The 19,780-nt window shown below is 63.4% G+C and overlaps 5 protein-coding genes across 5 annotated transcripts; 4 read left to right on the forward strand and 1 right to left on the reverse strand.

Annotated features, from left to right (window-relative positions):
- Window positions 1-6: 6 nt before the first annotated feature.
- Window positions 7-2,860, reverse strand: RBMS2 (RNA binding motif single stranded interacting protein 2; the record flags this gene model as incomplete). The annotated part of the gene is made up of 10 exons (XM_015887080.2): window positions 2,673-2,860; window positions 2,341-2,492; window positions 2,189-2,247; window positions 1,066-1,157; window positions 827-984; window positions 649-728; window positions 470-579; window positions 338-384; window positions 155-248; window positions 7-81 (listed from the first exon to the last, which is right to left on the reverse strand). Coding segments are annotated over exons 1-10 (936 nt in total), but the record flags the coding sequence as incomplete, so codon positions are not given.
- Window positions 2,861-3,111: 251 nt separating this feature from the next.
- Window positions 3,112-6,354, forward strand: LOC107325859 (aquaporin-4). The gene is given in 5 exon segments (XM_032441090.1): window positions 3,112-4,267; window positions 4,954-5,325; window positions 5,327-5,494; window positions 5,562-5,642; window positions 6,044-6,354. Coding segments are annotated over 5 exon segments (855 nt in total). The 5' UTR covers window positions 3,112-4,252; the 3' UTR covers window positions 6,263-6,354.
- Window positions 6,355-7,128: 774 nt separating this feature from the next.
- On the forward strand, window positions 7,129-8,570 carry LOC116652461 (lens fiber major intrinsic protein-like). Its single transcript, XM_032441089.1, has 3 exons — window positions 7,129-7,507; window positions 7,619-7,783; window positions 7,858-8,570. Exons 1-3 carry the CDS (start codon window positions 7,148-7,150, stop codon window positions 8,245-8,247), a joined length of 915 nt encoding a protein of 304 aa, XP_032296980.1. The 5' UTR covers window positions 7,129-7,147; the 3' UTR covers window positions 8,248-8,570.
- A 461-nt stretch (window positions 8,571-9,031) lies between these two features.
- TIMELESS (timeless circadian regulator) lies at window positions 9,032-16,803 on the forward strand. Its single transcript, XM_015887046.2, has 29 exons — window positions 9,032-9,104; window positions 10,071-10,224; window positions 10,304-10,418; window positions 10,516-10,578; window positions 11,228-11,329; window positions 11,425-11,580; window positions 11,657-11,790; window positions 11,869-11,956; window positions 12,056-12,232; window positions 12,315-12,532; window positions 12,606-12,709; window positions 12,885-13,054; window positions 13,123-13,242; window positions 13,319-13,470; window positions 13,538-13,635; window positions 13,709-13,838; window positions 13,916-14,111; window positions 14,213-14,364; window positions 14,478-14,563; window positions 14,649-14,766; window positions 14,867-14,949; window positions 15,040-15,182; window positions 15,271-15,445; window positions 15,529-15,597; window positions 15,672-15,790; window positions 15,872-16,031; window positions 16,111-16,150; window positions 16,283-16,365; window positions 16,453-16,803. Exons 1-29 carry the CDS (start codon window positions 9,032-9,034, stop codon window positions 16,566-16,568), a joined length of 3,594 nt encoding a protein of 1,197 aa, XP_015742532.2. The 3' UTR covers window positions 16,569-16,803.
- Window positions 16,804-16,885: 82 nt separating this feature from the next.
- APOF (apolipoprotein F) lies at window positions 16,886-17,936 on the forward strand. Its single transcript, XM_015887081.2, has 2 exons — window positions 16,886-16,980; window positions 17,065-17,936. Exon 2 carries the CDS (start codon window positions 17,085-17,087, stop codon window positions 17,898-17,900), a length of 816 nt encoding a protein of 271 aa, XP_015742567.1. The 5' UTR covers window positions 16,886-16,980; window positions 17,065-17,084; the 3' UTR covers window positions 17,901-17,936.
- The last annotated feature ends 1,844 nt before the right edge of the window (window positions 17,937-19,780 follow it).

A 19,780-nucleotide genomic window follows, 5' to 3' on the forward strand; every position in this document is an offset into this window, starting at 1 on the left:
GGGGGATATGGGGGGGTGGGGTGCTGTGCTCACCGTGGGCTGCACGAGGTAGGACTGGTGCATCCAGGTGGGGCTGTGGACCTACAGAGCAAGCAATGGGTGTGGGGCTGCAGCCAACCCGCTGCAGGGACCCCCACCCTGTGCCCCCATATACCTGGTAGGAGGAGACAGGGGAGGGCAGGTAGGGGGCCAAGGCGGTGGGAGCAATCATCCTGTTGGGGGCCAGGCCGTAAGGTGCAGGGTAGAACCTGTGGGGTGACAGCTCAGTTATGGGGTGCAGTCAGTTATGGGGTGGAGGCTGCAGCCAGCTCAACCATGGGGGCTGTGGGGCACTCACCCATTCTGCAGCGCCGTGGCGGGGTCGTAGGCCAATGTCACAGTGCCCTAGGAAGGGACAGAGGGGGTCAGAGCTGCCCCACAACAAGAACCCCCCTCACTGTGCCCCATTCTGCCCTCAGACCCCATTTACCGTGTCACTGTCCCGGGTCCAGGTTCTCCCATTAGGCACAAATTTGCCCTGGCTCTGCCGTTTCTTCTGCCCCCCATCTGCAAACTTGCAGAGCAGCGGGTCCGGGGGGGCTGTGGGGAGGGGGCTGTCAGTATCACCAACCAGCACCGAGCCCCCCTGTCCCTGCCCTATAAGCCTACCTGGCACCCCTGGGGGGGTCTTGATGTACTTCCCATTAAAGTGGGTGATGACAGCTTCACACTTCTCCGTGGACTCCATCCTGATGGGGAGGGGGAAAAGAACAGTTGGAGGGACCCTCCTGGGTATCCCCAGGGCCTATGAAGCCCCCTCACTGCTCACCCACCCCCAGCCCCATACCGTGCAAAGCCCACGCCACGGCTGGCCCCATGGGGGTCCCTCAGGATACGAGTGGAGACCACCTGCCCAAAGGGTTTCAGCAGCGCCTCCAGCTCCTGCTCGTCCACCCCCAGCGGCAGGTTGGAGATGTAGAGGTTGGTGGGGTCCTGCTCCTGTTGCTGTGGGGAGGGATCAGGGGGCAGCGAGGAAACCCGCTGGGGTGGGGGGCTGGATTTTGGGGTCCCCCCCTCGGGCCTTACCTTGGCCATCTGTGCCTGCACCCCGCTGGCTTTGAGGGCTGTCACTGCCTTCTGGGCTGCTGTGGGGCTGTCGAAGTCCACGAAGCCATAACCTGGGGAGGGGACACACAGTGAGAGAGACCCCAAAGCCTTCAACCCCATTCCTTACCCCTCAGACCCCCAAACCTCAACACCTCCACCTTCTCCTGAGACCCTAAATACAGCAGAAAGGCCCCCAAAATACAAACATCCTTCCTTCTCTTAGACCCTAAATATAGTGAGAGAGACCCTGAAATCCTAACCCCGTCCTCCCCCCAGACCCTAAATACAGCAACAGGGCTCTCAAACCCCCGATACCTCCAATCTCCTTTCCCTTCAACACAGTTAAAACGACCCCAAAAACGACCCAAAATGACCCCAAAAAGCCAATTTCCACCCCCCACCTCCCTCACACCCCAAAATCCTGCCCCCATCCTTTGTCTCTAAATAAAAAGGACCCTCAAACCATGACCCTCTTTCCCTTTTATACCCTAAACACAGAGAGCATGACCCCCTAAACCCCAATTCCCACCCCCCAACCCCAGTCCTACCCCCTTCACAATTCCAAACCTCCACCCCCCAAACCCCAGCTCCTACCCCCTTTTCAAACCCCAATCCGCACAATCCATGCCCCCCCCTTTGTCTCTAAATAAAAAGGGAACCCCCAAAACCTTGACCTCCTTCTTCCCTTCTTATACCCTAAACACAGAGAGATGGACCCCCTAAACCCCAATCCCACCCCCCCAACTCCCAATCCTACCCCCTTCATTAACCCCCAAGTCCCACCCCCCAAACCCCAACTACCCCTTACCCAATCCCACCCAACCCATTCCAACCCCTTCCACCATCCCACACCCCCCAACCCCAATCCTACCCCCTTTCAAACCCGCAATCCCACCGCCCCCAACCCAATCCTACCCCCTTCAAAACCCCAATCCCAACCCCCCAAAACCCACATCCCATTCCCCCCAAACTCCAATCCCACAATACTGCCTCCCCCCCTTTGTCTCTAAATAAAAAGGACCCCCAAACCATGACCCTCTTTCCCTTTAATACCCTAAACACAGCGAGACGGACCCCCCCAACCCCAATCCCACCCCCTCACCTTTACACTTGTTCGTTGTCTTATCCAAAATAGCCTTTGTGGATACAATCTTCCCATAACTGTATAAGGAACCAAATCTGTGTATAGGGGGGGGGTCCAAATCGCACCCCATGCCCCCCCCCTTAATGAAACCCCCTTAAGACCCCACTCACGGCTGACACAGCTTCACCAGGTCCTGGTCGGTGGTCCCGGGATGCAGCCCCCGAATATACAGATTCGTTTTACTCAGCTGTTCCCCCGCCCCCCCGGCTGAAGGGCTGGGGCTGGGGGGTCCCATAGGCTGCGATGGCGGCACATAAGGCTGCTGGGGGGGGAACGGAAGGACGCTCGGTGTCACCGAGGCCTCATCCCGGTTGGTGCCGTGACCCACCGGGCCCCACCGCCCGCACCGGGGGGGGTGAGGCCTAAAGGGGCGGGCGGTGCGGCCTAGGTGTGAAGTGCGGCCTAGTCAGGCCTCGTGTGCCCCCCCCCGGCCCCGTTTTACCTTCTTTCCGCCTTTACTACACGCGAATGCGGCCAGGCCCGGACGCGGCGGCGGCACCGAGAGCAGCATCCCGGAGCGCGCGGCGGGGCGGGCGGCTCCGCCTGACGTGACGCGGGATCCGGGGCGGGCCCCGACGGGAGGCTGCGGCCTAGTTATGAAAGGCTCGGGGGGGGAGGCCTAGCTACGCGTTTTAATGGGGTTTTTAGGGGGTACGACCCCGTGTTTGGGGTGGTCGGTAACCGTGGCTTGCGGAGACCGAAGAGGATAAGCGAGGTGCGGTCCCTTTAAGACCGCAAAGCCCCGCCCCCGCCGCCATTACCCCCACAGCGGAGGCGGTCGCCCCGGATCCATGGGCGCAGCCATTTTGGAGCTGGCGGTCACGTGCTTTTCCGCCATCTTGGCACCTCCCACCCCCTCCACGTGACTCCGGCTGAAGGCGGGAGGGGAGCCGCCATCTTGGCACCTCGTGGGGTTGTTCTATAGGCCCTAAACGGGGCTGGGGGCAGCGGGGCTTCAGTGGGGCTGGGGGTTCAGGAGGGGCTTGTAGGGCAGGGAAGGGTCCTCAGCAGGGGTTATAGGGCAAGGAAGGGTCCTCAGCAGGGGTTATAGGGCAGGGAAGGGTCTTCAGTGTGGGTTATAGGGCAGGGGAGGGTCCTCAGTGTGGGTTATAGGGCAGGGAAGGGTCCTCAGCAGGGGTTATAGGGCAGGGAAGGGTCCTCAGCAGGGGTTATAGGGCAGGGAAGGGTCCTCAGTGTGGGTTATAGGGCAAGGAAGGGTCCTCAGTGTGGGTTATAGGGCAGGGGAGGGTCCTCAGCGTGGGTTATAGGGCAGGGAAGGGTCCTCAGTGTGGGTTATAGGGCAAGGAAGGGTCCTCAGTGTGGGTTATAGGGCAGGGGAGGGTCCTCAGCAGGGGTTATAGGGCAGGTAATGGATCCTATGAAGCCTGTGGGGCTGAGATAGGATGTGCGTCCTGGCTGTGCCCCACAAAGGGCCCCTATCCCCCCCCACCTGTGGGCAGGGCTGTCACGGTGTCATGGTGTCCGTCCCCATACAGGCCCTTTGTGCAGGGATTGTTCTGGCTCTTTCGGGGCTGTGCTGAGCCAGGCCCTGGGCACAGACCCGCTGACTCACGCTGTGTGTGGGGCTGCTGAGCTGGCAGGGATGTAGAGCCCAGCCCCCCCCATAACCACAGCAGGGCTGGGGGCAGCTCCAATCCCACAGGCCCCATCTGCTGCCCCCCCCCCCCCCCCTTTTGATCTCTGCATCCCCTCCTTTCATCTCTGCCTTTCATCTCCCACCTGAGCACCTTCTGCTGCTTGTCATGGCAACACCCCAAAGTGCCCCTGCTTGTTTCTGTGGCACCCAGAGCATCCTCAGACACCCAAACCCAATTTCAGCCCCCCCCCCAGCTCCTGCCATGGCTGTGCCCTGTTGGCAGACCCTCGGTGTGTTATGGGGGTGCCCTATGTCGGGTGTGGGGTCCCCCCTCTGCAAATCAAGGGGGGTTGGAAGGACGAAGGGGTGGGAGGTGGCCCTGCAACAGGCATCATCCGTGCTCGCCTTGGTCCTGCAGCTGCACCATGGCCATAGGGGAGGTAAGGCCTTGCGAGACGTGTGACCCCAGCCCCCTCCTTCCCCCCCATCCCCAAGCCCTAGGCTGGGGGGCCCTGGGGTCCATCCCTGCCAGGGGAAAGAGGCTCATGGCCCTTGTAGCCTGTGGTCTCAGCCCTCTAGCCCTATTGGGGGGCTCCCTGTGTGCCCCTAGTGAGGAACCCCTATTCCTGGGCTGCTCCAGTTGACCCCACTGCCAAGGTGCCCCATAGCCAAGACACCCCCTGTCACTGTGGTTGCTGAGGCATCCAGTTACGATGGCACCCCATAATCACTGACACTCCATCATTTCAGTGCCAAGTTGCTGAAGGGTCCCACCACCATGGTATCCTATCACTATGGCACCCCACCACCATAGCATCCCACTACCATGGTATCTCACCATTATGGCATCCCACCCCCATGGCACCCCACCACCATGGTACCCCATAACTATGGCACCCCACCACCATGGCATCCCATAACTATGGCACCCCACCCCCATGGCACTCCACCCCCATGGTATCCCACCCCCATGGCACCCCATCACCATGGTATCTCACCACTATGGCATCTCACCACCATGGTACCCCACTGCCATGGCACCCCATCATCATAGCATCCCACCACCATGGTACCCCATAACTATGGCACCCCACCACCGTGACTCCTGCCCACCTTGTACCCACAGGAGCTGCACAGCAGGCGCTTCTGGCAGGGGGTCTTGGCTGAGGCTGTGGCAACTCTCATCTTTACCGGGGTGGTCCTGGGAGCCTCAGCTGCCCCCAGCCCCCTGATTCCAGCCCTGGCGGGGGGGCTGGTGGCTGGGACATTGAGCTGTGCCCTCAGGGCCCCCCAGGCCAACCCAGCCCTCACTGTGGCTCTGCTCTGCACCCACAAACTGGGTGCCCTGCGTGGGGTTGCCGTGCTGCTGGCACAATGTACCGGGGCTGTGTTGGCTGCCGCTGCTGCTCGCCTGGCGCTGCTGGATGACACCACGATGGTCACCAGGGTGAGTGTCCCTGTCCCTGTGCCCATCGTGGTGCTGGTGGGTGCTGAGGTTTATTCTATGCCCGCAGGTGAGTGCAGCAGGGACGGCGGGGCAGGCGTTGTGCTGGGAGATCTTTGCCACTTTCCAGCTGGCGTTCACCACCTTCGCTACCACCAGCCGTGAGGCTGCTCCCAACAGGCTGGCACTGGGCAGTGCCGTCATTGCTGGTGCCCTGGCTGCGGTAAGGACCCCCCAGTGCCCCTTGTTTGCAGCCCCTTGGCCTGGCTACTCCTGACCTGCTCCCCCAGGGGCCATTCTCGGGGGGCAGCATGAACCCAGCCCGTTCACTGGGACCTGCCATCGTCACCGGCATCTGGGACGACCACTGGGTGAGTCACAGCACTCTGGGTATCCCCAGGGACCCCACTGTGGGGATGGATGACCTTCCCATCCCATCCCATCCCTTCCCATCCCATCCCATCCCATCCCATCCTCCCCCAGGACAGCCAATCCCCCTGCCCCCCCCCTTCCGGCCTATCATTTGCTCCCCCTGAATTACCCTCAGCTTCACCCCCATACAGGGTCCTCCTCATCCCCCCATCACAAAACAGGTCCCCCCAACCCCATCCTTTGGCCCTCCAGCTCCATCCCAAACGTGGTTCCCTCCTCACCCCTGGAGCAGCTCCTTCTGCTCAGTCCCCATCCCTAGTGTGGACCCCTGGCAGCCCCCGACCCCCATGTCACCCTGGGTATCCCCCCTCCTACTGGTCCCACTGACCCCCCCCTCCAGGTGTATTGGGTTGGACCGGTGCTGGGTGCTGTTCTGGCTGGGTTCTGCTATGAGTTCATCTTCGCCCCTGGTGCCTCCCGGGAGAAGCTGTTTGCCTGCCTCACCTGCCGGGATGTGGCACTAGTGGAGACCACCACCCCATCCCCTTCCTCACCTCCCACCGCCCCCCTCAGTGCTGCCTGTACCCCCCCATCCTCCCATGGCCAAGGCTTGGCCTGATGGGTGAGCTTGGGGGGGCTCCTTGCCTCCTCCCCCCCCCCACTCCAAACCATCCTCTTCCCCATGGGGATTAAAGGTGACTTTGAGCCAGAGATGAGAGCAAAGTGGTGCTGTGGGATGAGGGGGGGGGTCCTGGTGCACGGGGTCACTGTGGGGCCTCTCCTTGCGCTCCCCCCATGTTGTACCCCCCCCGTTGGCCCCATAGTGGGGGCCAGGGGGCTGCTCCTGTCCTTTGTGGGTGCTGAGTGCAGCAAAGCCTTTTGTCGGAGCCTCTGCAGCCCCGGCAGATTCCTATGGGCACCAATGGCTGTGCTCAGCCCTAATCCCCCCCCGGCCGGGGGCTTAGTGCCTGCTAAGCCAGCCTGAATGCACCAGCGCCAGGCATGGGGGGGGGGGTCAGTGGCAGCCCCCGGGGGGGGCACCTGCACCCCTGTGATGTGGGGCTGGGTGTGGGGCACCTGCAGCCCTTAGGATGTGTGGGGTTGGGGTGGGCTGGATCCCAGTGCTGCCGTCCCATTGTATCACCCCAAAACTTGGCTGGGGTCTGGGGGGGTTGTCACAGTGTTGTCCACAGCCCCAAGTATGTTGTTGACCCTAGGCCCTATAGAAGGTGGTCAGAGCTACCCCCTAACTGGCATCCCCAGGGGTGGGGGGCACAGCTCTGGGTGGGGGTCCCACACTCTTAGGGCTGTAGGACTGCCCCTAAGGGGGGCACTGGGGTCTCACACAGCACATCTCCCACCCCATATCCCGGGCAGCGAAGCAGTTAAGGGGGGGTGGCAGCAGTGGGGTCCCACCCCCAGGGCTGGGTGGGGGGGGGGGGGCTTATAAAGGTGGGTGCGGGCAGCCCCCGGGAGGGGAGCGGGGCCGCAGCGGGGCCGGGCCATGCGGGAGCTGCGCTCGTCCTCCTTTTGGAGGGCCATCCTGGCTGAGTTCCTGGGCAGCCTCCTCTACACCCTGCTGGGGTTGGGGGCTTCGCTGCGTTGGACCCCGGGATCCCATGGGGTCTTGGGGTCCGCCTTGGCCTTCGGGCTGGCCCAAGCCACCCTGGTGCAGGCGCTGGGGCACGTCAGCGGTGGCCACATCAACCCGGCCATCACGCTGGCTTTCCTGCTGGCATCGCAGCTCTCCCTGCCCCGTGCTTTGGGTTACATGATGGCTCAGCTCCTGGGTGCCCTGGCGGGGGCTGGAGTCCTCTATGGGGTGACACCGGCTGCCGTGCGCGGCACGTTGGGCCTCAGTGCGGTGAGAGGGATGGGGGGAGAATGGGGGTGTTTGGGGTATTGTGGGGCTGGGGGTGGCTGAAGGGGGTTAATGGGGAATTGGGAAGAGCACTGAGCCCATCTCCCCCCACAGCTGCACCCCAGTGTGGGTCCAGGTCAGGGCACGGTGGTGGAGCTGCTGCTGACGGCTCAGTTCATCCTCTGCGTCTTCGCCAGCTTCGATGAGCGCCATGATGGACGCCCCGGCTCCGCTGCGCTGCCCGTCGGCTTCTCCCTCGCCCTCGGACACCTCTTTGGGGTAAGGGGGGGTGGCAGCCCCATGGGGTAGGGGTGGGGGGCAGCATTCACCCACCACCCCCTCCTTGCCCGCAGATCCCATACACTGGTGCTGGTATGAACCCTGCACGCTCCTTTGCCCCCGCTGTCATCACCCGCAACTTCACCAACCACTGGGTAAGTGGGGGGGACCCTGCGGTCCAGCTCAGTCCATTCCAACCCATCATCCGACCTGTCCCAGTCCATCCCAATCAGCCTCAACCCACTGCAATCCCACCCAGTCCATCCCAGTATAACCCAGTCCATCCTATTCCTACCCCAGTCCATCCCAATCAGTCCACTGCAGCCCTATCCCAGTCCATCCCAGTCCCATCCCAGTTCTATCCCAGTACATCCCAGTCCATCCCATTCCTGCCCCAGTCCATCCCAATCAGCCTCAATCCACTGCAGTCCCACCCAGTGCATCCCAGTGCTATCCCAGTATAACCCAGTTTATCCTACTCCTGACCCAGTCCATCCCAATCAGTCCACTGCAGTCCTGTCCCAGTGCATCCCAGTCCCATCCCAGTTCTATCCCAGTATAACCCAGTCTATCCCATTCCTGCCCCAGTCCATCCCAATCAGCCTCAACCCACCGCAATCCCACCCAGTCCATCCCAGTCCATCCCAGTCCATCCCAGTCCATCCCATTCCTGCCCCAGTCCATCCCAATCAGACCACTGCAGCCCTATCCCAGTGCATCCCGGTCCCATCCCACTCCATCTCATCCCAACCCAATCCATCCCACTTCTGTCCCATTGCCCCCTATGCCCCCATCCCACCCACAACCCAACAGCCTGCAGCAGCCCCCAGTCATCCCCACCTTGGGGGGGGGGGGGGGGGGGCATCCCTTATCACCCCACTCAGTGATCCCTTTCCTCCCCACATTTTTTCCCCTTATCTCGGGTGGGTGGGGGGTCCCCTCGCCTCCCCCCCCCACGCCGCCCCGCTCCCCAATTCCCGTAAGGTTTGTTTCTGGGCGGTCCGTTGCTCGGTGCCGGGTTTGGCTGGCTTCTGTTTTTGTACGAGCTGGCGCTGTGTCCTCGGGCCGTCAGCATGGCTGAACGCCTGCCGTGCTGCGGGGGGAGCCCCCCCGTCACCGCGCCCCCCCGCCGAATCTGCTACCGGCTGAACGCTGGAGGCTGAAGACTCAGGGTCTATAGGGTCTATAGGGGCTATAGGGGCTATAGGGGCTATAGGGTCTATAGGGGCTATAGGGTCTATAGGGGCTATGGGGGCTATAGGGGTTATAGGGCCGCCCCCCCCCAACCCGGGGCCGCCTTTGCTGGTGTCGGGGCGTTGCGGTGCGTGTGTGTGCGGCGTCGGTGTGCGTGGGGGGAGTTGGCGGAGAGGTCGAACGGCCTCACCCCCCCCCGCAACAACCCCGGCCCCCCCCGCCGTGACCGAGCTTCTGTGTTCGGTGAAAATTAAACCTACGCTTAATTTTGTAACGGCTCTCGTGGGGGGGGGGGGGGATATGGGGGGTAATGGGGGTAATGGGGGTATGGGGGTAATGGGGTAATGGGGGGTAATGGGGGTGTTATGTTGTGTGGGTTGTGGATATGGGGGGGTAATGGGGGTATGGGGGGGTAATGGGGGTATGGGGGATATGGGGGTATATGGGGGGGTATATGGGGGATATGGGGGGCATATGGGGGTGAGAGATATGGGGGGTAAATGGGGGGGTAATGGGGTGAGGGGATGTGGAGGGGTAATGGGGGGGGAGGGATATGGGGGGTAAATGGGAGTAAATGGGGGGTATATGGGGGGGTAAATGGGGGGTATGGGGATATGGAGATTAATGGGGTATGGGGGTGGGGGTAATGGGGGGTTATGGAGGATATGGGGAGGGGGAATATGGGGGGTTAAATGGGGGTATGGGGGGATATGGGGGCTAATGGGGGTGGGGGGCAGAGCGCGGTGCGGTGACTTCCCGCGCCCCAGGCGATGTCCCGCCCACGGGGCGGGGCTACAGCGCAGCGTGAGCCTTTCTTAAAAGGGCAACGTCGAGGTGGGGCCATTGAGGGGAGCAGCGCGGTGCGGGGATAACGGGGGTGGGCGAGTGTTCACCGCAAGGGAGGGTGAGGGGGGAGAAGCGCGTTACGGTGCGTGGGTATTGTTTATAGTGGGCGGTGCGTGGAGGAAGGGGGGGGGGTGACCCGGTGGGTGCGGGCGTTGCCGCTTGAAGGCGTCGGGGGGGGGGGGGGGGGGGGGGGGGGGGGGGGGGGGGGGGGGGGGGGGGGGCGTGTTCTGACCGACCCCTCCCGTAGAGAGCGTGAAGGATTTGATCCGGTACCTGCGGCACGAGGATGAGAGTCGGGACGTGCGGCAGCAGCTGGGAGCGGCTCAGATCCTACAGAACGATCTGCTGCCTCTGCTCGTTCAATACCCGCAGGATCGGACCCTGTTCGATACCGTCATCAGGTACCGGGGTGTAGGGATGGGGGGGATGGTGCGGGGGCAGCATGGGCTGGGGTCCTGAATCCCACCCACACCCCTATAGGCTGATGGTGAACCTGACACAGCCAGCGCTGCTTTGCTTCGGTAAAGTGCCGTCAGACGCCACCGCCCGGCATCACTTCCTGCAGGTGCTGTCCTACCTGCAGGCGTATAAAGAGGTGAGGATGTGAGGATACAGCCATAGGGGGGGTCTTCAAATTCCCCCCCCCCCCCCCCGAACACGCACACATGGTGCTCATAAGGGGTTTTCTGCAGGCGTTCGCCAGTGAGAAGGTGTTTGGGGTGCTGAGCGAGAAGCTCTATGAAGTGCTGCAGCTGGTGGGTGCTGGAGGGATATGGGGCTGAGGGTCTGGGGCTGAGCTATGGGGCTAGGGAGGAGCTATGGGGCTGGGAGCCTGAGGGGGTGGCTATGGGGTTGAGGGCCTGGGGGGGTGGCAGTGGGGCTGAGAGCTGGGGTGGGGGGACAATGGGGCTGAGGGTCTGGGGCTGAGCTATGGGGCTAGGGGGGAGCTATGGGGCTGGGGACCCAGGGCTGTGGGGTTGAGGGCAGGGTGGGGGTGGCAGTAGGGCTGAGAGTTGGGGTAGGGGGGACAATGGGGCTGAGGGTCTGGGGCTGAGCTATGGGGCTAGGGGGGGAGCTCTGGGGCTGGGGGCCCAGGGGGGTGGCTGTGGGGTTGAGAGTCAGGGTGGAGGGACAATGGGGCTGAGGGTCTGGGGCTGAGCTATGGGGCTGGGGGGGATCTATGGGGCTGGGGGGGGATCTATGGGACGGGGTCCCGGGGAGGTGGCTGTGGGGTTGAGGGCCTGGGGGTTGGCAGTGGGGCTGAGAGTCGGTGGGGGGAGGGGGAGACAATGGGACTGAGGGTCTGGGGGGGAAGATAGGGAGCTGGGGGTCTGGGGGTGGAGCTGGGGGTCTGGGGGGGGGTCTGGGGTGGGCTATGGGGTTGCTGACAGCCATACATTGCAGGACTGGGAGCAGCGGCAGGAGGAGGACACGCTGCTGATCGAGCGGATCCTGCTGCTGGTGCGCAACGTGCTGCACGTGCCCCCCGACCCCGCTGAGGAGCAGGTATTGGGAAGGAGGGGGGGGGGGGGTACAGACACAGGGATCCCCACTGTAAGGTGCCCTACGTGCTGCCCACCCCCCTCTGTGCTGCCCCTCAGGGTGTGGATGGCGATGCCAGCGTGCACGACCGCGTGCTGTGGGCTCTGCATATCAGTGGCATGGATGACCTGCTCAAGTTCCTGGCCAGCGCGCCGACTGAGCAGCAATGGGCTCTGCACGTCCTTGAGATCATCTCCCTCATGTTCCGTGACCAGGTGAGCGTGGTGGGCACGGAGACCACCCCCAGCCCCCCATCCAGCTCTGTTGACACCCCCTAATCCCACCCTACAGAGCCCGGAGCAGCTGGCAGCGCTGGGACAGGGACGGGTGGGTGCAGAGTGTGGGGAGGACACACAGGAGCTGCAGAGTCTGAGGCAGCGGGAGCTGGCAGAGCACAGAGCACGGATGCTGCAGCGCCCAGCCAGGTGGGGAGGGGGCTGGAGGGGGGGTCAGGGCCCTGTCGTAAAGCCAACATGGCTCATCATGTGCATTCTCCCCTCCAGACACTCTCGTTTCCGTGGTTCCTACGTCATCCAGGGGCTGAAGGCCATCGGGGAGCACGACGTCATCTTCCATAAGGGGCTGCACAACGTGAGAGCTGGGATGGGGAGCAGCAGGGGGGGCTCGGTGTGATGTGGAGGGGGCTCAGCGTGGTGGGCACAGCTCACATTCCCCCCTCTCACCCCACAGCTGCAGAGCTACAGCCACGACATGGGCAAGGAGACACGTCGGGTGCCGCGGCGTCGCTGGGCCCCCCCTGAGCCGGGACCCCCCCGACGTTCAGCCCGTAACGTCCGGCTCTTCCTGAGCTGCTTCTGCCAGGACTTCCTGGAGAACTGCTACAACCGCCTGATGCTGCTGGTCAAGGTGAGGATGTGGGGGTGGCTCCCCACACTTTAAGTCACCCCTCCCAGTCTGGTTCACCCTGTGTTGAACCCCCCCCCCCAAGGATCAATTACTGCGGGAGAAAGCCCAGCAGCACGATGAGACGTATTACCTGTGGGCCACTGCCTTCTTCATGGCCTTCAATCGTGGCCGGGGGTTCCGTGCTGAGCTGGTGTCGGAGACGGTGGGTGTACGAGCCTTCCACTTCATCGAGCAGCACCTCACCAACTACTACGAGATGGCACTGATGGATAAGAAAGAGGCGACCACCTGGGCACGCAGGTGGGGGTCACAGCCCCTCCATAGCCCTGAGACCCCCTGCATCACTACCTGACCACCCCTCAATCCCCTGCAGGATGCACTTGGCCCTTAAGGCCTACCAGGAGCTGCTGCGCACGGTGCAGGAGATGGATCGTTCCCCAGAGCCAGCAGTGAGAGACAGCAGTCAGGTCATTAAGAGTGAGTCCATCCCTCTGGCCATCCATATGTGGCTGTCTGTCCATCCATCCCTCCATCTGTCTGCATGGCCCCCTCTCTTTGTGTCTGTCTATCCACATCTTTGTGCATCCATCTCTCAGCCTGTCCCATCCATCCACACTGACCCTCTCCTTTCCCTATCCCCCCCTATAACCAGACCACATCTTCTATCTGATGGAATACCGGGAGCTGCTCCTGGCTCTATTCCGAAAGTTCGATGAGACAAAACAGCCTCGTGCTTTCCTACGGGACCTGGTGGAGACGGCTCATCTCTTCCTACAGATGCTGGAGCGTTTCTGTCGCGGCCGCTCCGGCCTCGTGGTGCAGGTGGGTTGGGGTCACTAAGGGCTGTGTGTGGGTCCTTGTGGACCCTCCTGACCCCCATCATTGTGCAGAGTAAACGTGTGAGGAGGAGGAAGAAGCCCCGTCCCCCTGCAGCGCCGCAGCCGCCGGGTGCAGCCGAGCTGGAGGAGCAATGGGCAGCGGTGTCCCAGCAGCTGCAGGGCTGCATGCAGGTAGGGACAGACCCTGCTGTCATGGGGGGTCTATAGGGTGCAGGGTGATGATGTGACCCCCCCCTCACCCCATCAGGGCACGGTGCCTCTCCCTGAGGATGTGGTGCCCTTCGATGCTGCCTCAGAGACCCCCATAGAGGAGCAGCGCGCTGCAGCTCTGCTGCGCATCCAGGAGTCCCTGCGGGAGGGAAGGGCCCCCCATGCCCTGCGACTGCTGCGCTCTGCCAGGTACCCCCCAACCCCCCCAGCCCCTCAGTATATGGGGATGCAGTGCCAACCTCTGCTCTCCATCCAGGGAAGTGTGGCCTGAAGGGGATGTTTTTGGCCCCCCCGGTGTGGAGCCCCCCGAGGAGATGGAGCTGCTGCGGGAGATCTGCTTTGCTGCTCTGCCCCGTGAGTGCACGGCCCCATCCCTTGGTATTGAGGTCTGGGGGTGCTCTGGGACCCTTAACCCTGCCCCCTACAGGACCCACAGCCCCCCTTGAGGCTGAGGATGCAGAGCAACCAGAGGAAGAGGAGGAAGAAGAGGAAGAGGAGGAGGAGGAAGCAGTGCGGGTATCCGAGAAGGAGTTCAACTTCATGGACTACCTAAAGAGGTGAGGAGAACCTCTGAGAGTAATGATGGGGGGCTGCACAGAGCTGCTCACTAATTATTTGGGGGGGGGGGGTCCAGGTTTGCCTGCGTGCCCGTGGTCCGTGCCTGCACTTTGCTGCTGCGGGGCTACGCACAGAACAGTGCCCGCACCAACCACTGCACTGCACGGCTGCTGCACCGCCTGGCCCGGCAGCTGCGCATGGAGCCTCTGCTCTTCCAACTCTCCCTCTTCACCCTCTTCAACCGCCTCCTCAACGACCCCTGTGCCCACCAGGTGAGTCACAGCCTCAACCCCTCTCTGTCCCCCCCACCCCGATTCCAGCCCTGGTTTAATCCTGCTGCCCTCACCCCTCTGTGCCCCCCATCCCTCTCCAGGAGCTGGTAGACTTGGCCAAGTTTATCCTGGGTAAGTTCTTTGCGCTGGCAGCCACCAACAAGAAGGCGTTTGTGGAGCTGCTCTTCTGGAAGAACGCTACGGCTGTGAGGGAGATGAGCGAAGGTTACGGCTCCTTAAGGGATGGGGAGGGGTGAGTGGGGCCATGGGAGGGCTGTAGGGCTGACAGAGGGGTAGTGGGGATGGGGAGGGGGCTGTAGGGCTGGGAAAGGAGCTCTGACCCCTCCTCATCACCCCTTTACCCAGGGCTGGAGCACGCCGGACCCCCGCCTGGAGCCCAGAGGAAGAGCAGACGCTGCGGGAGCTGTTCTGGAAATACAAGGAGGCAGAAGGTATGAGGACATTGTGGGGGGCCAAGGGATGGTGGGGAGCCCCCTTGCAGCCCCCCCCCCCTATTTACAGCCCCCTCTCCCACAGGTCAGGACATCATTGCCTCCATCATGGCCGAGCTGCCGGGCCGCACACGGCGGCAGGTTGTGCAGCAGTTGGTGCAAATGGGGCTGGCGGGCAGCGCCAGGGACTTCCCAAGGCCAAGGTGGGGATGAGACCCCCAAGTGGGGACCCCCATGATGGGGAACGCTCTGTGTTTCCAGGGGGGCACCCAGTTGTGTCCTCCCCCCTCCCTCACCCAACAGGAAGGGCACCAATATTGTGCTATGGACGGAGGAGCAGGAGCTGGAGCTGGAGCGGCTCTTTGAGGAGTTCAGGGGGTCGGACGGTGAGTGGGATCCAAGGGGAGGGATGTGGGGGGGGGGGTCCAACTCCCTGCCGACCCCCAACCCCTCCTTACATTGACCCCTCCCCATAGACATCCTGGGGAACATCATGAAGAACCTGACGGCACGACGCTCGCGGGCACGAGTGGTGGAGAAGCTGCTGGCGATGGGGCTGGTGGCAGAACGCAGGGAGCTGCACAAGAAGCGTCGGAGGAAGAACCACAGCCCCCAAATGGTGTGTGGGGGGGGGTCCAGGGGCACCCAACCCCCCTAATGGCACCCAACCCCCCGCTATGGGCACCTAAGTATTACGGTCCCTGCAGGGTGAGGCAGATGCTGCAGCAGTTCCAGCCCATCACAGCTCTGCTGAGGACAGTGAGGAGGAGGAGGAGGAGGAGGAAGAGGAAGAAGATGAAGCAGAAGATGACCCCATGGAGGAGCCCTGGGACCCCAGTGAGGGGACGGGGCTGGCTTTGGTGCAGCGTCTGCAGGAGGAAGGTGAGTGGGGGAAAAGGGATGTGACCCCCCCCTTCATTCTTTGGGGTCTATGGGGCTGCACTGTCTGACCCCAATATCCCCAGGGCTGGCTGGGCCCCTGCAGTGGCTGCAGAACTCCCTGAGGAGGACGGCACGGGACCGTGAGACAGAAGGTGAGTGGGGCTGGGGGGGGCACAGGGCTGGAGATGGGGAAGGGGCCGGGCTGACAGTGCATCCACCCCTCCAGGGCTGTCCACCCCGGTGCCGTTGGTGCCGCTCTCAGAGGAGAACGAAGATGCCATGGAGAACCGTGGCTTCCGTGCTCTGCTGCGGGAGGTGGGGCTGCGGCCCCCCGCCAACGAGCAGGTGATGCCCCCCCCTTCCCCATCCCTGTCCCCATTGCTCCTGGCACAGCCCACAACACCATCCCCCCATCTCTGTCCCCAGGAATCCTTCTGGCGCATCCCTGCTGCCCTCACCCCACAGCAGCTGCGTCGTGCGGCTGCCTCCATCACCCCCCCGAGCCCTCAGGGACCCCTCCAGGACCCCCCCCAACAGGAGCTGCCCCTCCAGGAGCCACCAGCAGCACCACAGGACCCTGCTGGAGGTGAGGGGGTGGGCTGGGGGTCAGGGAGCAGGGGGAGGGGTGCAGGACCCCCCCCTGAGCCCCTCTCTCTGTCCCACAGCTGAGCCGCTGCCGTCCCCACTGGGATCAGACTCAGAGAGGTGAGGATGGGGTCCCACATGCTGACCCTATAGTAGGGTCCTCACTCATGGAGGGGTGGGGGCCATGGCCCCACAGGTTCTTCCAGTGCCCCTATGGGCCCTGCTGACCCTATTATCACCCCCCCCACACAGCGAGGAGCCCCTCTCCATCCCCACCCCATCAAGCAGCAAACGGCGACGGCAGCTTGACAGCGAGGATGAGGATGGTGACATGGGTGAGTGCAGCCCCCTCTCTTGGCTATGGGATGGGGGGGGGCTTTCCTTCCTTCTGCCCCTTCCCCTGACCCCTTTCAACCCCATAGAGGCAGAGCTGCCCCCTGCAGACCCCCCCTCAGAGGAGGATGAGGACCCCCAGCCCATGGGCAGGAGGAAACGCATCCGTTGCCTTGTGGAGGAGGAGGAGGAGGAGGAAGATTGAGCCCCCCCCCCTCCAGGACAGCAGTTCCTGCAATGCCCCCATTCAGCTTTTGGGGCTTTTTTCCTACAGTTTTATCCATTTTTTAGGGTTCTCTGTGGGTTTTTAAGCTCTTCTTTAAAGTCTCGTTGCTTTTCCTTCCCCCCGTCCCCATTTTACCTTTTCAACTGGGCTTTGGGTTTAGGGTTTGTTTGTGTTTTACATCTGGAAAGGCACCAAATAAATCAATACAAGTCTATGGGCTGTGCCCGGCTCTGCTGGGGTGGGGGGGGGTTGGGCCGGGTGGGGTTGGGGGGCGGTGCGGGTCTCTGTCCCTGTGTGTCGCAATGGGGCTGATAGCGGCGCTTATAAAGGGGCCATGGAGGGGGCGGGGGGGGCTCAGTACAACCACGGTGCTGCGGGGCCGGCGGTGACGGTGAGCGGGGGGCTGGGATGGGGGGGGGGGATATGGAAGGGGTCTGTGTGCTGACGGCTGTGCCCCCCCCTCAAACCTCCCCAGGTCCCCCCCGAGCCGCCTCCATGGGCCGCACTCTGCTCTTCCTCCTCTTCTTCATTCAGGGCCGGGGGGAAACAGCGACCCCCGCCCCCCCGGTGGGTGATGGACGGACGGCGGCGCTGCGGGCGCTGCTGGCGGAGGTCGCCCCCCCCCTCCATGCGTTGCGGGGTCGGGGGGTTCGTTGCGGGGCGCTGCTCCCCGATTCCCTCCCCGGTTTCTCCCGCATCCCCCCGCTGCCCCGCGCCGTGTCCCGAGCCTCGTTGGTTCTGGTGCTGAGTCGAACCGGCTGCAAACCGGAGGCGGAGGAAGCGGCGATGGGGCTGTACCGGGAGCTGAGCCCCCCCGCGGTCACCGCGTTGCTGCGGGGTCTGGCGGGGCTGCGGGACGTCCCGGCGGACCGGACGCTGCCGCTTCTCTCCAGCCTGGCCCGATTGAGGCGGCGCTGCGTTCGGCCCCGCAACGAGACCCGCAACGGGACGGTCCGGTGCCGTCGGGAGGCGGAAGACGACGCTTGTAGCCCCCCCGGTGAACGGCAGGCTCACGGCGTGATCGAGTGGGTACCGGGAGTCAACGCCGTCTATAACCTGGGCAGCGGCCTCTACTTCGCCTTCCAGGGCTGCGAGCTGCTCGCGTCCGAACGGGCGCTGCAGGCGGCCGAGGATCTGGGCTACGCGGCGTTAACGGCGATCACGGGAGGCGGCCCCGTGGCCGTGGGGATCCGGTTCGGGCTGCAGCCCGGTATCAAAGCGGGGGTCCGAGCTCTCTATGGGTATTTCACTGCGGACGGGGAACCACCGACGGCGCCCAGCGCTCACAGCGGCCCCGTCCTCGTGGTCTGAATAAAGCCACGTCCCCGCCCGGTGTCCGTATCGGTATCGGTGTGTCCGTATCGGTATCGGTGTGTCCGTATCGGTATCGGTGTGTCCATATCGGTATCGGTGTGTCCATATCGGTATCGGTCGGTATCGGTGTGCCCGTATCGGGATCGGTATGTCCATATCGGTATCAGTGTGTCCGTATCGGTATCGGTCGGTATCGGTACGTCCCTATCTGTATCGGTGTGTCCATATCGGTATCGGTACGTCCATATCGGTATCGCTGTCCCGGTCCGTCCGGCCGCGCTGCCCCGGGTCGTGGGGACCTTGGCCCGGGCTCGGCCTTGGACGGGCCGTGCGGTGACAGCCCGCTCTGCCCCACATCCCTGCCCCACAACCCGTCCCTATGGGCTCATCCCCCCCCGCTCCATCCCCCATAGCTCCCATTGCCGACCCCCACCCCGCTCCGCCATCCCCTACGGCGACCCCCCGCTGGCCCCGCCCCCTTTCGGTATAGCCACGCCCCCTCTAGTTTAGCCACGCCCCCTTCGATATAACCACGCTCATTTTGTGTAACCGCGCCCCCTATTGGTTGTTTGATTCCGTTGGCCCCGCCCCCTGCGTGGCCCCGCCCTCTGACGTCATTTCGGGGAAGTGTTGCCGCCCCCAGGAACTCCCGCGTTCCCCAGCCCCGGGGGGCGTGGCCTCATGGCGGTCTCCACCAATCAGCGAGCAGAACTGGGGAGGGGGCGTGGCTACAGCTTCTTCCTCCGCTGGGTCAGGGGACAGGACCGGGATCGGGACGGGAACCGGGGAGCGGTACCGGGGTGTCGGGTCCAGGTCTGGTATCGGGATCGGGGTTAGGGGCTGAGGTGCAGGGACAGGGCATGGGGGGGCGGGACAGGAGGGGTCCGGGGGGGCTGCACCCCTGTACCATCACGGGACCCCCCCGTACCATTATGGGACCCCCTTGTACCATAACGGGACCCCGTTGTACCATCATGGGACCCCCCTTGTATCATCACGGGACCCCCCCGTACCATTACAGGACCCCCTTATAACATGACGGGACCCCCTTGTACCATAACGGGACCCCCTTGTACCATCACGGGACCCCCCCTTGTACCATCATGGGACCCCCCCTGTGCCATAACGGGACCCCCTTATACCATGACGGGACCCCCCTTACCATCACGGGACCCTCCCCATACCATCATGGGACCCCCCTATACCATCACGGGACCCCCCCCTTACCATTACGGGACCCCCTTGTACCATTATGGGACCCCCCCCTTACCATAATGGGACCCCCCCCCGTACCATCATGGACCCCCATGTACCACCACAAGACCCCCCCGCACTGAGCTGGAGCCGTGGGGGGGTTGGGGGGGGGGTGTATGTGTGTATATGGAGTGAGCGAGCACCACTTCCATCCCCACAGCCGGAGGGGTCCCAGCAGCTCATCCTGCCCCCCCCCCTCTCAGCCACCATCCCCCACCATATGGCGCGTGGCCAGGAGGTTGCAGAGTTGCCCACCACCTGGAGTCCACCAACTGTACAGCACGCTGCGCTGCCCATGACGTCCGGCATGAGCTGGCAGACTGGATTGAGGATCAAGTGCGTAAGTAGGGGGGGAGAGGAGGACCCGAGTGGGGGGGTCTCGGTGGGGCAGACACTGAGTGTCCCGCAGGCATAGCAGGCGGCGAGCCCTTTCATCCATGCACGGATGCTGTTCCATTCGCTGGCTGACGCTGCTGGGGCGACAGTGGCGCCGGGGCCGGATGGGATATTCATGTGAAGCAACCTGCTAAAGCAAGGATCGACCTGCAGGTGGTGTTTTGAGGGGGGTTGGGGGGTCTATGGGTGGAGCTGGGACTCGCTGTGTGCTGACCACCCCCCTTTTT

This window comes from Coturnix japonica, linkage group LGE22C19W28_E50C23 (assembly GCF_001577835.2).
Source record: "Coturnix japonica isolate 7356 linkage group LGE22C19W28_E50C23, Coturnix japonica 2.1, whole genome shotgun sequence".
Lineage (NCBI taxonomy): Eukaryota > Metazoa > Chordata > Aves > Galliformes > Phasianidae > Coturnix > Coturnix japonica.

Bases quoted from the DNA above. Each gene is read 5' to 3' on its own strand.
- LOC116652461 (XM_032441089.1), top strand. From the start codon at position 7,148: ATGCGGGAGCTGCGCTCGTCCTCCTTTTGGAGGGCCATCCTGGCTGAG. The intron at 7,508-7,618 runs GTGAGAGGGATG...CTCCCCCCACAG, and splicing joins GCACGTTGGGCCTCAGTGCG to CTGCACCCCAGTGTGGGTCC. The intron at 7,784-7,857 runs GTAAGGGGGGGT...CCTTGCCCGCAG, and splicing joins CCCTCGGACACCTCTTTGGG to ATCCCATACACTGGTGCTGG.
- TIMELESS (XM_015887046.2), top strand. From the start codon at position 9,032: ATGGGGGCTATAGGGGTTATAGGGCCGCCCCCCCCCAACCCGGGGCCG. The intron at 10,419-10,515 runs GTGAGGATGTGA...GGTTTTCTGCAG, and splicing joins ACCTGCAGGCGTATAAAGAG to GCGTTCGCCAGTGAGAAGGT. The intron at 14,112-14,212 runs GTGAGTCACAGC...ATCCCTCTCCAG, and splicing joins ACGACCCCTGTGCCCACCAG to GAGCTGGTAGACTTGGCCAA.
- APOF (XM_015887081.2), top strand. From the start codon at position 17,085: ATGGGCCGCACTCTGCTCTTCCTCCTCTTCTTCATTCAGGGCCGGGGG.